The sequence below is a fragment of the Anabrus simplex genome, chromosome 3 (genome assembly GCF_040414725.1).
Source record: "Anabrus simplex isolate iqAnaSimp1 chromosome 3, ASM4041472v1, whole genome shotgun sequence".
Classification (NCBI taxonomy): domain Eukaryota; kingdom Metazoa; phylum Arthropoda; class Insecta; order Orthoptera; family Tettigoniidae; genus Anabrus; species Anabrus simplex.
In genome coordinates, this window is record NC_090267.1 from 385088844 (window position 1) to 385101100 (window position 12257).

Here is a 12257-nt window from a genome sequence, read left to right on the forward strand (position 1 = left end):
GTGATCGCTCTCCTTCAGGTATGTATTTTGTTATGTAGCCTTCTACATTTTTTTGATTTGCCATTAGTAATACCGGGCAGTTTAAATTGTTTCCATTTGGTGAATTTATTACACATCTTATGTAAGCCTATTTTACAGCCCTTCAAGGAAGCATCAAAAGAATTGGAATGCGAGAAGTCACCCACACTGCACCTTGTCTTACCATGGAAAATGACGCTCCTACAGCATCTGACTCAGGAACCTAATACCGGGGAGGCTTCTGAAATAGAACTTTTGCGGAACCACATCAAATTGTATATGGAAGAGAAGTTCATCATTCACAAGTACCATAAGGTAGCAACGTTTCTGTGGGCACCATTTCGCCATCTGAAAATGATGCCTGACAATGAAAGGTGTGATGTAACAGCGGAGGTAAGGCACGTGATGCACTAATTTGAACATTAACCTATGTGTTCTTCAGGATAGTAGTTTGTTCAAAAATCAGATGTGTAAGTACTTTCTTTGCTTCTAACTAATTCCACATTTCTTGCGTGCAAATAGCGTAAGAGTTGATACAATACGTACCAATTCCTACACCTTCTCACCTACTAGCAGCCACTGTTTGCGTAATATTTTTACCTCATACAACGCCCTCTGATGCCGACTTACCGAGCTCGATAGCTGCAGTCGCTTAAGTGCGGCCAGTATCCAGTAATCGGGAGATAGTGGGTTCGAGTCCCACTGTCGGCAGCCCTAAATATGGTTTTCCGTGGTTTCCCATTTTCACACCAGGCAAATGTACCTTAATTAAGGCCACGCCCGCTTCCTTCCGATTCCTAGGCCTTTCCTATCACATCGTCACCATAAGACCTATCTGTGTCGGTGCGACGTAAAGCAAATGGTAAAAACAAAACGAGATGCCGACTTATATAGCGACTTATTTGATTTTTCTCTTCCTTTTTTTAGGTAAAAAGCCTTATGATGGACGAGACGTTCATGAATGACGACCATTCTAATCTTCCGGGGTCATCAAACTCCACGACTATGCCACAACCTGCCAAAGTAATGAAGTTTGCTTCGTGGGCTGACGTTGATGATGGTCCTACTCCAACAGATGAGCTGGAAAGATATTTAAGGCAAAATTGTGGAATGGAAGAAGATATAGCATCCTACTGGAGAACAAATGGACAAAACTATCCGAAACTTCACCAGATCGCTAAAAAGGTATTATGTATACAAGCGTCAAGTTCAGCTTCAGAGAGGAATTTCAGTTCAGCGGGCTTCATTCTCAACGCACGACGGTCTCATCTACACCCCGACAATGTTGATGCCCTCCTTTTCATTCACAGCAATTCCGCCACCAATTATCAGTGACCAATAAACTACTCACACTAATGAAAAGTAATGTTCAGGTTTGTTTTTGTCGTTGGCATATTGCACGTCATTTCAGTTTGTATTGTAGTATAAGTTACACGCAAATGAGGCCCCATGCTTCGTGTTATTTAGATTCATTTTCAGTTAACTTGTTATCAATTGCAGATGAATATTAGTTTAAAATAAAGTTTGTGTTTGTTTTCAATTATTATTATTATTATTATTATTATTATTATTATTATTATTATTATTATAGTGCAGGAGAAATATCTACCGTTTAATTTCAAAATGCGATTAGCCTACTTTGCAATATGTTAGTAGCGTACAGAATCCGTACAGTGAATGATCCGCATAGTAGCGTGACGTGAACATTTCGTTGTGCACAGCGCACATGTTATTGTGGAGAACTACTCAAGGTTATTCCCTGGAGCCCGCCCAGTGCGGTGGACTGCGGTGGGCCGTATAAGCCCAGTGCTGTGGGCCAGTACGCTGCCGCGTCAGAAAGAGAAAGGCACTGCACGGGCTGGGCTGCCGGAGCCCGTGGGTTCGAAGTGCTGCGCGGTGGGTCTGGCTGCAGGAGTCTGGCCAGTAGTGAATGTGTCAATAATGAAATAGAAGCCTGTAGTCATAGGCTTTCTACAAGATCAGTATTTTATATTCTTAATTATTTTTAAATGGGGCTTTCAATACAAGAGTGCAATATGTTCCTCCGCTTTGCAGCTATTTCAACAAGAGTTTCATTAGGATCTCATCTCCTAGAAAACAAAGAATGTGTATTATTTAAATTTCCCAGATTTAGCACTAACAATGTTAACTAAGCATTTTGAAGGAATTACCCTACTACAAAGTGTTACTCAGATGAAATTAAACCAAAAATGTAACGAGTTCCATGGAAAACTGCAACACTATTAGTAAACCAAAAATGCAGACATGAGAGCTATCTCCCTGAATGCAATGACTTCATGGCTTCTTTCTGGTGTTTGGTAAGAGCAAGGATATTCCAAAAGTAATTCTACAACACAGGCTAAGAAAAAAAGAAAAAAATTTAAATGCTTCCCTAACTTTAAGCAGCAGAGGACTTTACCTGATTACAGACTATAACTTCAGTGATAATTCAACTAATTCCAGCATAATAGAGGGTCATTTTTTTTTTTTTTTTTGGCTCGCTCCACAGCACCACTCAGAGCACAGCATGGCTGGCGCAATGACACTTACTAGCCGGTATAATGCGCGCTTTTCCTCCCCACTACATCAAGGCAATTCTCACTTATAGAAAGCCCATTCTAGTGAAACTACTTGTCTAAAACCTACCTGGCATTGAATTTGATGTTCACAATGTTGTCCGTCAGCTGTCAAACACGCCTGACACCTCGTAAACAGGTTTGCAGACACTCGGCGAATCTCAGCCTGTGTCATGTTCAAAATAACTTGTGTAATGTTCTCTTGTAGTTCTCTTGTGTGAGGGTTGTTCACATACACTTTTCCCTTCAGCATCTCCCACAGGTAATAATCACAGGGATATAAATGAGGAGATCTAGGGGGATAATTCACATGACATTCGAAAACTTCCTGTATTACCTCCATAGACTGATTAGCAGTGTGTGCCGTCGCATTATGTTGCATGAAATAACCATTACTCCTTTCCTCTTCCGTCGGCTCTCAAACGAATGGTCTGAGAATGACGTCTATATATCGATCAACATTTATTGTTTCACGGAAAAATATAGGCCCTACAATTCTGCGAGCACTTATTTCGCACCAGACTCCTATCTTTACGTCAGGTCCTCTTAAATGTTGGGTAGGAGTGGGTCTGTACGGTTTGGCCTTTAACACTTTTGTTTCCTTGTGGGCTGAAGACAGACACATTAGCTTGTACGGCGAGATGCCACAGGGATTTTGATGGGAGTTCTTTCCAAGAGAGCTCCTACTTCGTCAAGCTTTTCCTCTGTTAAAATGGTTCGTCTCCTGCGTGATTTCTGGTTAAAAATGGACCCGGTGGTGCGGAACTTCTTTACTAATTTACATACCATACTCCTATCGGGAAGGAGGATGCCAGGAAATTTGCGAATGAATCAAAAGCGGCAGTATGTATAAAAAGAATGCTTTGCATAACACAACACAATGAATGCACGCTGTTCCACTGTATAAATCACTCGTTAAACATACAATACTTTTGTATTCCTACAGAAACTACGCTGTTTTAAATAAAACACATTGAACATGCTACCAATACCAGATGTTAAACTAAACCATTGCTGAGAAGCAATGGTTATCACTACCGTACTGCATTATATCATCTTAGCCGGTCAAGAAGCAATATATCTCTCGGCAAACGAGTCACCCGGCCGCGCTATCGCCTTCCATGCATGTTCCCCTGACACATGGAACAAGCCATAAAAAAAAGACCCTCTACAAGTTTAGGAATCTGACAGAAGACAGCGACTTGCCAAGAGTGCTGTTGACAAAAAAACTCAAAAGATTGAATAAAGTCTTTAACAAACTACACAAATTAAAAACAAACATTACCTCATCATGCTGCTCTCTATGTCGACTTAATATGAGATTTTCATTGTTTGTTAAGTTGTCATCACGAGTTACTAGATGGTGTAAATAGTGGCGCTGTTGTTGCTGTGGCGGTGGCTGCTGCTGATGTTGCTGTACGACACTTTCCACTTGTACAGCACCCTCCTGTAAACCAGCTCGAGCCTGAAGAGCTCGAAGTCTCTCCAAGTAATACATAGCATTTTTGGAGTCTGTGTTAGAATCCAGATCTTCACCACTTGCCATATTCATTCGTGTTTTCACAGTCTGAGTATGTTCTGAATATACTGCACTAGGAATTAGATTTGTATCGCCAGATTCACTAAATGGTGTAAGGGAGCCACCTGATTCTTGTAATCCTGAAAATACACAACAATCCGCATAAGTGTCTCATAATTAAATTAATAAAACATTTTTTAAAATTAACATTTCCATTCAAAGTACTAGTAACCACATATGTAAGTATCTTATATGAAAATGTATTCTGATAGACCTTGGTTCAATAAATGTGAACATGGTTTGTATTTATATTTACCTACAGTTTCACTTATTCTTCTTTCATCCTTACCTAGAGAAGACATACTTGTAGTTGTACTCATAGGTTTCGCATTTGGAATGCCACCTCGCTCCTCAGCACTTTTCCGCTGTGCTTGTATAGTCTGAAGACCACGTTCAATGTAGTCTTGAAAGAACTGGGAGGATTTACGCAGGAATGGTTCAATATCAGCTTCTGGATGTTGTTCTCTGAAGTCATACAAGAGTTCTAGTCCCTAAGAACAAAAGGACAAAAAAAGTAGAGGTACTCTTATGTTTTATAACGCTTTAGAGGACTCTTATGAACTATAAATTTCATTTTTGTTCCATATTGAAGTGCAATTATAAGAAATAACTTGACAAGAGGGTTCACCTTTTCAATACATCATTTTAAAATGTTTCTGGTTGAAATAATGTCTGAAAAGGGTATACTACTGTTATGTTTATTGTCAGTAGGATAATAATCTCACATCTGAACTAACTTTTAAAATATTTTGAAATGTGTACACTAAAAAGAGATGTGGAAATGGCTTAAAACACAACTACACTGTAATATTATGTAGAGGACTCGACCAAAATCAGCCATGACAGAACATGAGATTTCACAATTTCTCCCATTTACTATTACAAATTATCAAACTGATGTCTAAAATTGCATCTGACAACACACAATCCAAAATATGAATCAATATTTGTGCATGAAAAGTTTACAACCTGTGCAAGATAAAACTAGTGAATATGGAAATAGTAAAACTATCACTGATGTTATAAGTGTCCTCCCATCCTATTCTCATTAATTAATTAGAACTTCTGTTCATAACAAGAGTAACATTCATACCAGTCAACCTTTAGAAGAATCTCTGCTACATCACTGCCGTGTTCATCATGATCACTTCCCAGAATAGGCACAAATATGATTTCTATCCATTTTCTTTGTTCTATCCACCACTCTTGACAACCATATTGCGTTTAATATTTTCCTTACATTGTTCTTAATGAGGTCCAATCACTGTAATCTGAACTGTCCTCTGTCTTTTTTTTTGTTGTAGTTTTTCTTCACTCATCACTTTTATATGTTAAATTCTATTTAGTCTATTTTCCTTCATTTTGTGATAACTTTCCACACTTCTTTCCATACATCTTGAATTCTTTCTTCCACTCTCTCCTGTAACATACAGTGAAACCTCAGAATGCGAGTAACTTGGTCTATGAGTGTTTTGCAAGACAAGCAAAGATTTTAAATAAATTGTACCTTGATAAGCGAGTGACGTTCCGCAATGCGAGCATCACGTGTGCCTACGTTTTCCCCTCCCCTGTTCGTTTGTTAAATGGATGAATGAGATCTTTGGTCCTGTAGTGAAGAAATACCTTTCAGAAAGTAATCTGGTGCTCCAAGTCTTGCTGGTTGTGGACGATGTTCTTGCTCCAGGCCTTGAGGACGACTTACTGGAGGAATTAAAGTTTGTTAAGGTTAAGTTCCTACCTCCCAAAATTATTCCACTACTCCAACCTATGAATCAGCAATTCGTTTCGAACTTCAAGAAGATATACACCAAAACACTATTTCAGAGATGCTTCGAAGTGACCGAAGGAACAAGCCTTACCCTCCGATAGTTTGGGAGAAATCATTTCTCCATCGTGAACTGTGTGAAGATCATCGATAAAGCCTGGGATGGAGTCACCAAGAGAACTCTCACTTCCGCTTGTGGAAAGCTGTGGTCTGAATGTGTTCTTGGACGTGACTTTGAAGGGATTGTTGGTGACAATGAGCCGGCGATTGTAGATGAAATTGTGTCCTTGGGGAAGACTATGGGACTGGAGGTGAATGATGTGGACATTAAGAGCTGGTGGAAAAACATAGCCAGGAACTGACCACCAACGAACTGATGGATCTGCATCGCGACCAACAGGAAGAGTTTATGGAGATCTCGTCCGGGCAAGAGGAGGAAAAGTCAATGGAATCTCTCACTTTAATTGAGATTCGTGAGGAGTGCAAAATGTGGGAAACGGTGCAAAATTTTGTAGAAAATCACCACCCGAATAAGGCTGTAGCAGTGCGAGCGATGAATCAGTTCACTGACAAGGCAATGTCACATTTTCATGAAATCCTCAAAAAGAGGCAAAAGCAACAGTCACTGGACAGGCTCCTCGTTAAAGTTGCACGAAAATAAAGCAATTCCAGTGAGCCAACAGACAGCAGTCATTCCGTTAATGAAATTCGTGCTACACAGTAACTCTTCTGATGTCATCTCTTGTCTCCCTCACACCAACAATGATTCTACTGTAAGGAAAAGTGCACTTTAATTTGTTTTAGATTATAATTTGTTTTACAAATGGTATGCGAATAAATACTTGTGTGTTGTGTACGAATCATCCGCGTTTCAATTGTTTCTTATGGGAAAACTTGCTTTGATATACGAGCGCTTTGGATTACAAGCAAGTTGCTGGAACAAATTATACTCACAATCCAAGGTTCCACTGTACTTCTGAAAAATTTAATTTTTACTCTTGGTATTTCATTTTCATCCCTTCTTTTCATGTCCCAGTTATGTGTCATAATAGGTATTTCTGTAGCCATCAGATGTAAAACGTCCATATTCAGACAATACAATATACCAGGTTGTGCCAACTTATTTCCATATTACCCTAAATTTTCCATGAATCCACCTTAATACTAGAAGTTCTCAACAATTTGAATATCTTTACCTCCAATATTTATTTCCTGCCCTAGTAATCTCCCATTATTACCACTGTCTTGTTTTTATCCACATACACTCTTATTCCCATTCTTCAATCTACCCACTTACAATCATTAACTGTTCTTGTACTTCTTTTATTTCCCCAAATCATATTATATAATCAGCAAGTAAAACTGTGTTCATTCCTGTACCCATACAATATCATCCGCCATAAAATGAAACCTGCCTCAACAGCCGCATCAGTGAATGACAACTTTTCTCTGGAACTGATTACTTTTCCCATAAAAGCTGTGTTCATATCCCTTCCTATAAGTGGTCACCTCACACTGTGGTCAGTGGCCAGACACATTCCACAAAATGAACTGAATGAAGCAGACCTTTATAACCTCTCCGAACAGTTTGTTCATCGCTTATAGTCACGCACTGTAACAAAGTTTCCATTTTTCACGTCTATCTGAATAGTACCTTTTCTGGAGCTGAACAAATATAGTCCTTTCTCCACATCCTCTTCTCTGTAGTGTATCAGTAGATAAAGTAGTAAATTAACCATGACAGCGATTGGCGCTGTATGACTGAGCAAGCCAACAATATGCAAACTCATTTTAAAACATTTCTGCTTGGAATGCTTCAAAAGGGCGCACTACTGTTATGTTTATTGCTAGTAGGATAAGAATAGTCTCACATCCGAATGAACTTTTTAAATACCTTGAAATGTGTACACCAAAAAGATATGTGAAAATGGCTTAAAACACAACTACACTGAGATTTTGTTGTAAATCAAGAGAATTATGATAATGTCATTCAACAATACATTTCAAATAGCCTACTCTATATATGTAGAATAGTACTATGCTTTTATGGTCCAGTATAGGGGTTCCCTGTTAATTTACATTAATTCACATAAATGTGTTATGAAGACAATGCATAAGAATGTTGCTTTTAATATACTGTAGCCGATCATGATGAAACAGACCTCTTCCCTGATCCAAAATTTTGTAACAATTTAGCAGCCACCTGTACTAACGGCCAATTTCTCAGAACAAATGGTGACTGCTTTAGACAGGTTCCACTGTATTTATAAATATTATAGGTAACAGTACATTTCAGTTAGACTGGTCTGAATTTTAAACTCAATAGGAAATAATCATGACTGAAGTGATATTATGGATGAGGAAATTCTCTCACAGAACTGGAGTGTTTATTGTAGACAGCTTAGGAACGATAAGAGGGGGAGTATAAATACTTGTGAAAGAAGAATTTGTAAACTAAGAAAAAGTTAACGATGAGGAACATGAAATTCTAGGTATAAGACTCATCTCCAAAGACAAGAGGCAACTTTATATTTTAGGGGTGTACAGACCTAGTAAGGCTGGCACTGATGCAGAATTATTTGATAAGATACAGCTGTGTGGAGAACGACAAAGAAAGGAACGTTACTGTAGCAGGTGATTTGAACCTGCCAAATGTTAACTGGGAAGGGAATGCAAATGAACAAAAGCATGACCAACAAATGGTAAGTTATGAGAAGGACAGATGAATCAGAAAGTAATGGAACAGACTAGAGTGAAACATATTCTAGATGTGGTGCTGATAAAACCAGATGAGCTCTAAAGGGAAACTGAAGTGACAGATGTGTAAGTGATCATGCAGCTGTCTCTGTCAGAGTTAAAAATAAATGTGTTGGAAAGGAATTGAAAGATAAGAATTTCATTTTTGGTCCGTATTGAAATGAGATTACAATTAAATTAATAATATACTATGGCTCCACCTATTCAATACAATAACACTTATTAATGCGAGGTTACATCACAAGTCGATCACAAATGGTACTGGTTTCGACCCCAGATCTGGGTCATCATCAGCCGATCGTTCAACAGGTACAAGATAAATGCAATGCACAGATGAGTAACAAGTAACGTAGAAGATATAGATTTTTTCAAGACGAAAGTTAGCTATATAACACTTGAGTATAAAGCACTAGGTTTTAAATGTCTTTAAATTCCTGATGTGAAGATGAAGAAATAGCTCTATGTTAAATCTTATAATCGTATGTTTGATATATTAACACGTTGAGTGCCGAGCCGATTGTAGCACACTATTCCACCGGTGCCAGGCATGTTTTTGAATTGCATTCCGCTGGTGCCAAAGCAATTGTACGCGTTGTAGTCTGTTTATATAATCTTGGATGTACTGAGTAAATTTTATCTCACCATACCACGGTCATGTGTGATGCCATATGGTGTCACATCAATTTTTAGGAAAGATAAAATATAGCGTGACGCCATATGGTGTCACAGAATTTTTTGACATGGAATGTGCAATACGAATTTCAAATACGGGATATTTATTTGCTAATTCAAATTAACGCAATATTTATGAAAACCTGTAAAATGCAAAACAAGCACTTATATTACATTACATATTGTTGTGAACAGTTTTCTGACAACTCTAAACAATGAAAATATGCGTCTCGGCACGCCCGAGTTCTTGTTACTCGTAATTTTTCAAACCTTATTGGCATAGTTGTCCAAACATCGTCCTTTGTACACTTGTTTCATGTGCTATTTTCATATTTAGGTCTTGGTTCACGTCCGCTGCTTCGCTCCTCCCTACCTCTGCGCCACACCCCGATACTCCCGCGGCACTTCTAATTTTATGACTATTTATTTGTTCAATTTTGGCGTTTAAACTTGCGCTGGGTACATGCAGTTTTCACCTTAGCATTCTACTGCCTCCAGCGAATATTCTTACCAAATTTCAACCGAATCCGAGTGTAACACATGTATGTGTTCCCTCGTAAGATTATTACCAATATCTTCCATTTTTTTATATTTTTGCACAACTATATAAACTGAGTGATAATACGTACGTAAACGGGGAATAAACAATGCCTGGCGCGCTTTCAGCCGTGACAATGACCACTGGCCAGTCAATGGCTTCGGAAGAATACTGTGGCACCACATGGTGGCATAGAGTAAAAATACATAGCCGGAATAGACCCTGAAGTTCGCCCTTCACGTAGTACCAATTTTACGCGCATAGATGTCACAGCTGATTATCTACGGTGCATCGCCTGAAACTCAACTGTGCAGCCATATGGCGTCACGCCAACTCTGATTTCAAGAACGGTGTGCCACCATATGGCGTCACGCCATCTCAAATTTGAAGACCACCGTGACGCCATATGGCGGCACGTGGCACCCAATGTGTTAAGATGCAAATAGCTAATTGTCTTGTTATGCAGAAAAGTTGAAATTAAAAACCATTGTGAAAAGAAATCTGTGAAACGGAGTGAAGTATTAGAAAATTTGAGAATCACAGTTAACAAACGAAGGTATTTTTAAGATAAATGCTCGAGTAGTTCTTGAGGTTAACGATAATATATCTATTAGGTTCAACCTTTTCAATACTAATTAGGTACGCATTTATGTTACAAATACCTTTTATTCAACTTTGCGACCGGTTTCGACATATATAATGTCATCATCAGCCATAAAAAGATCACAATATATAAGCAAGGACACAATCTGTAACTGACTATTCACACCATGTGTCATAACAGAAGAGTAACGGCTTAATAATTAAATCTGGCGCAGTGACACATTGAAGTAAACATAGTCTCTCATTATTCAAGGAATAAAAGAAGGTTCTTCGATATGTAGTCTTTGTGCATCCGTTCAATAGAAGGCTCCGATAGGCTTCCAAAGTAAAGAGTCATTTAAAACACACACACGTGACATGCGTTAACCAGAGTGTCGAGAACATATTTGAGTCACTTGTAATTTATACCTGATAAAAATGTAATACTGATGAATATGAAATCAGTCAGAATTAAGACACATTAGTCTTGTGGGAAGGAGATATACAACAATGTGGTAGGTCTGGAAGGGAGGAAGATGGGGGAAGAAAAAGATCTTATTAGGGGATTAGTAGGTTTAAGGTGGGTCTTGTGAACAATGTGGTGGGGGTTTGTAACATGATAGGGTACTGTGTATCGTAGTAAATACTGACCTCCTATTCGGAAGATTAAAATACTTAAATACTTTAATTAAAAAATCAAATAGAATATTAGTTTTTTCTGAGACTTTGTTCAGGTTCAAACTGGAGTTGAAGAACTGGTCTAAGTGAATGAAGCAATTTTCTGCGACGTCAAGTATAGGGCCTTTGTCCATATTCATGAGCACCTCTATATCTTGTTGTATGTTGCTGAAGCTATGCTTTGAATCTTGAATGTGCTGGCCAACCGCTGAGTATCTATTATATTTTGTAGCATTAACATGTTCCATGTATCTGATTTTGAAGTTTCTCCCTGTTTGACTAATGTACGAGGACTGACAGTTTTGACATTGGAATCTGTAGACACCTGATTTTTGATAAATGTTAGTCTTGTTAATTGAGCTGGTATTATATAAGATATCCATATTTCTATTGTTAGTTCGATATGCAATTTTGGTGTTGTGTTTCCTCAGAATATTTGTAACTACGTAAATATCTTCGTTGAATGTGAAGGTTGAAAAATAATCAGGTTTAATTTTCTCTCTAGTTAGAGTTGAATTTAGGAGAAATTTTCGTTTGTTGATAATGCACTCTATAAATGCATTGTCATAACCGTTATATTTGGCTATGAAGTGGATTGTATTCAATTCTTTATTTAGATTTACTGTATTAAGTGGTATACTGAATGTCCTGTCTACCATATTGTTGTAGGTAGCATACTTGTGTGCTTTGGGATGAAAAGAATTTTTCTTGATGGTAGTGGCTGTGTTGGTTTTCTGTAAATTTCGTATTCTATTGATGAAGGAAGTCTGTTTAATGTGAGGTCCAGAAAATGTATGCTTCTGTTGGTCTCAGATTCTAGAGTGAACTTTATCTGCGGATCAATATTGTTTAAACTGCTAAGAGTGGTGGCTGCATCAGAAATTCCTTCGTCACGGATAACGAATGTATCATCCACAAATCTGGCCCAAAATTTTATGTTTGCAAAGTCACTGCTGTTGTTAATTGCTGTATACTCTAAATGGTCAATATATATCTCAGCTAAAATTCCTGAAGCCGGTGATCCCATAGCTAAGCCATCTTGTTGGTACATGCAATTATTGAAACTGAAGAAATTATTCTTAACCACTAATT

General features: G+C 38.2%; 2 protein-coding genes across 2 annotated transcripts in view; one reads left to right on the forward strand and one right to left on the reverse strand.

Moving 5' to 3' along the window:
- msps (msps cytoskeleton-associated protein 5) overlaps window positions 1-12257 on the reverse strand; it is a 414143-nt gene that overhangs the window by 15868 nt on the left and 386018 nt on the right. Inside the window, exons 32-33 of the mRNA XM_068226728.1 lie at window positions 4463-4664; window positions 3880-4253 (exon numbers count right to left, since the gene is read on the reverse strand). Of these exons, the coding sequence (XP_068082829.1) occupies window positions 3880-4253; window positions 4463-4664 (576 nt within the window). The remainder of the gene's footprint in view (window positions 1-3879; window positions 4254-4462; window positions 4665-12257) is intronic.
- Window positions 86-1353, forward strand: LOC137498872 (E3 SUMO-protein ligase ZBED1-like). Its single transcript, XM_068226538.1, has 2 exons — window positions 86-411; window positions 946-1353. The coding sequence occupies exons 1-2, from the start codon at window positions 211-213 to the stop codon at window positions 1351-1353; spliced, it is 609 nt and encodes a 202-aa protein (XP_068082639.1). The 5' UTR covers window positions 86-210.

Excerpts from the sequence above, each read along its gene's own strand:
- LOC137498872 (XM_068226538.1), top strand. The coding sequence starts at position 211 with ATGACGCTCCTACAGCATCTGACTCAGGAACCTAATACCGGGGAGGCT. Across the intron at positions 412-945 it reads GGTGTGATGTAACAGCGGAG|GTAAAAAGCCTTATGATGGA; the intron begins GTAAGGCACGTG and ends TCCTTTTTTTAG.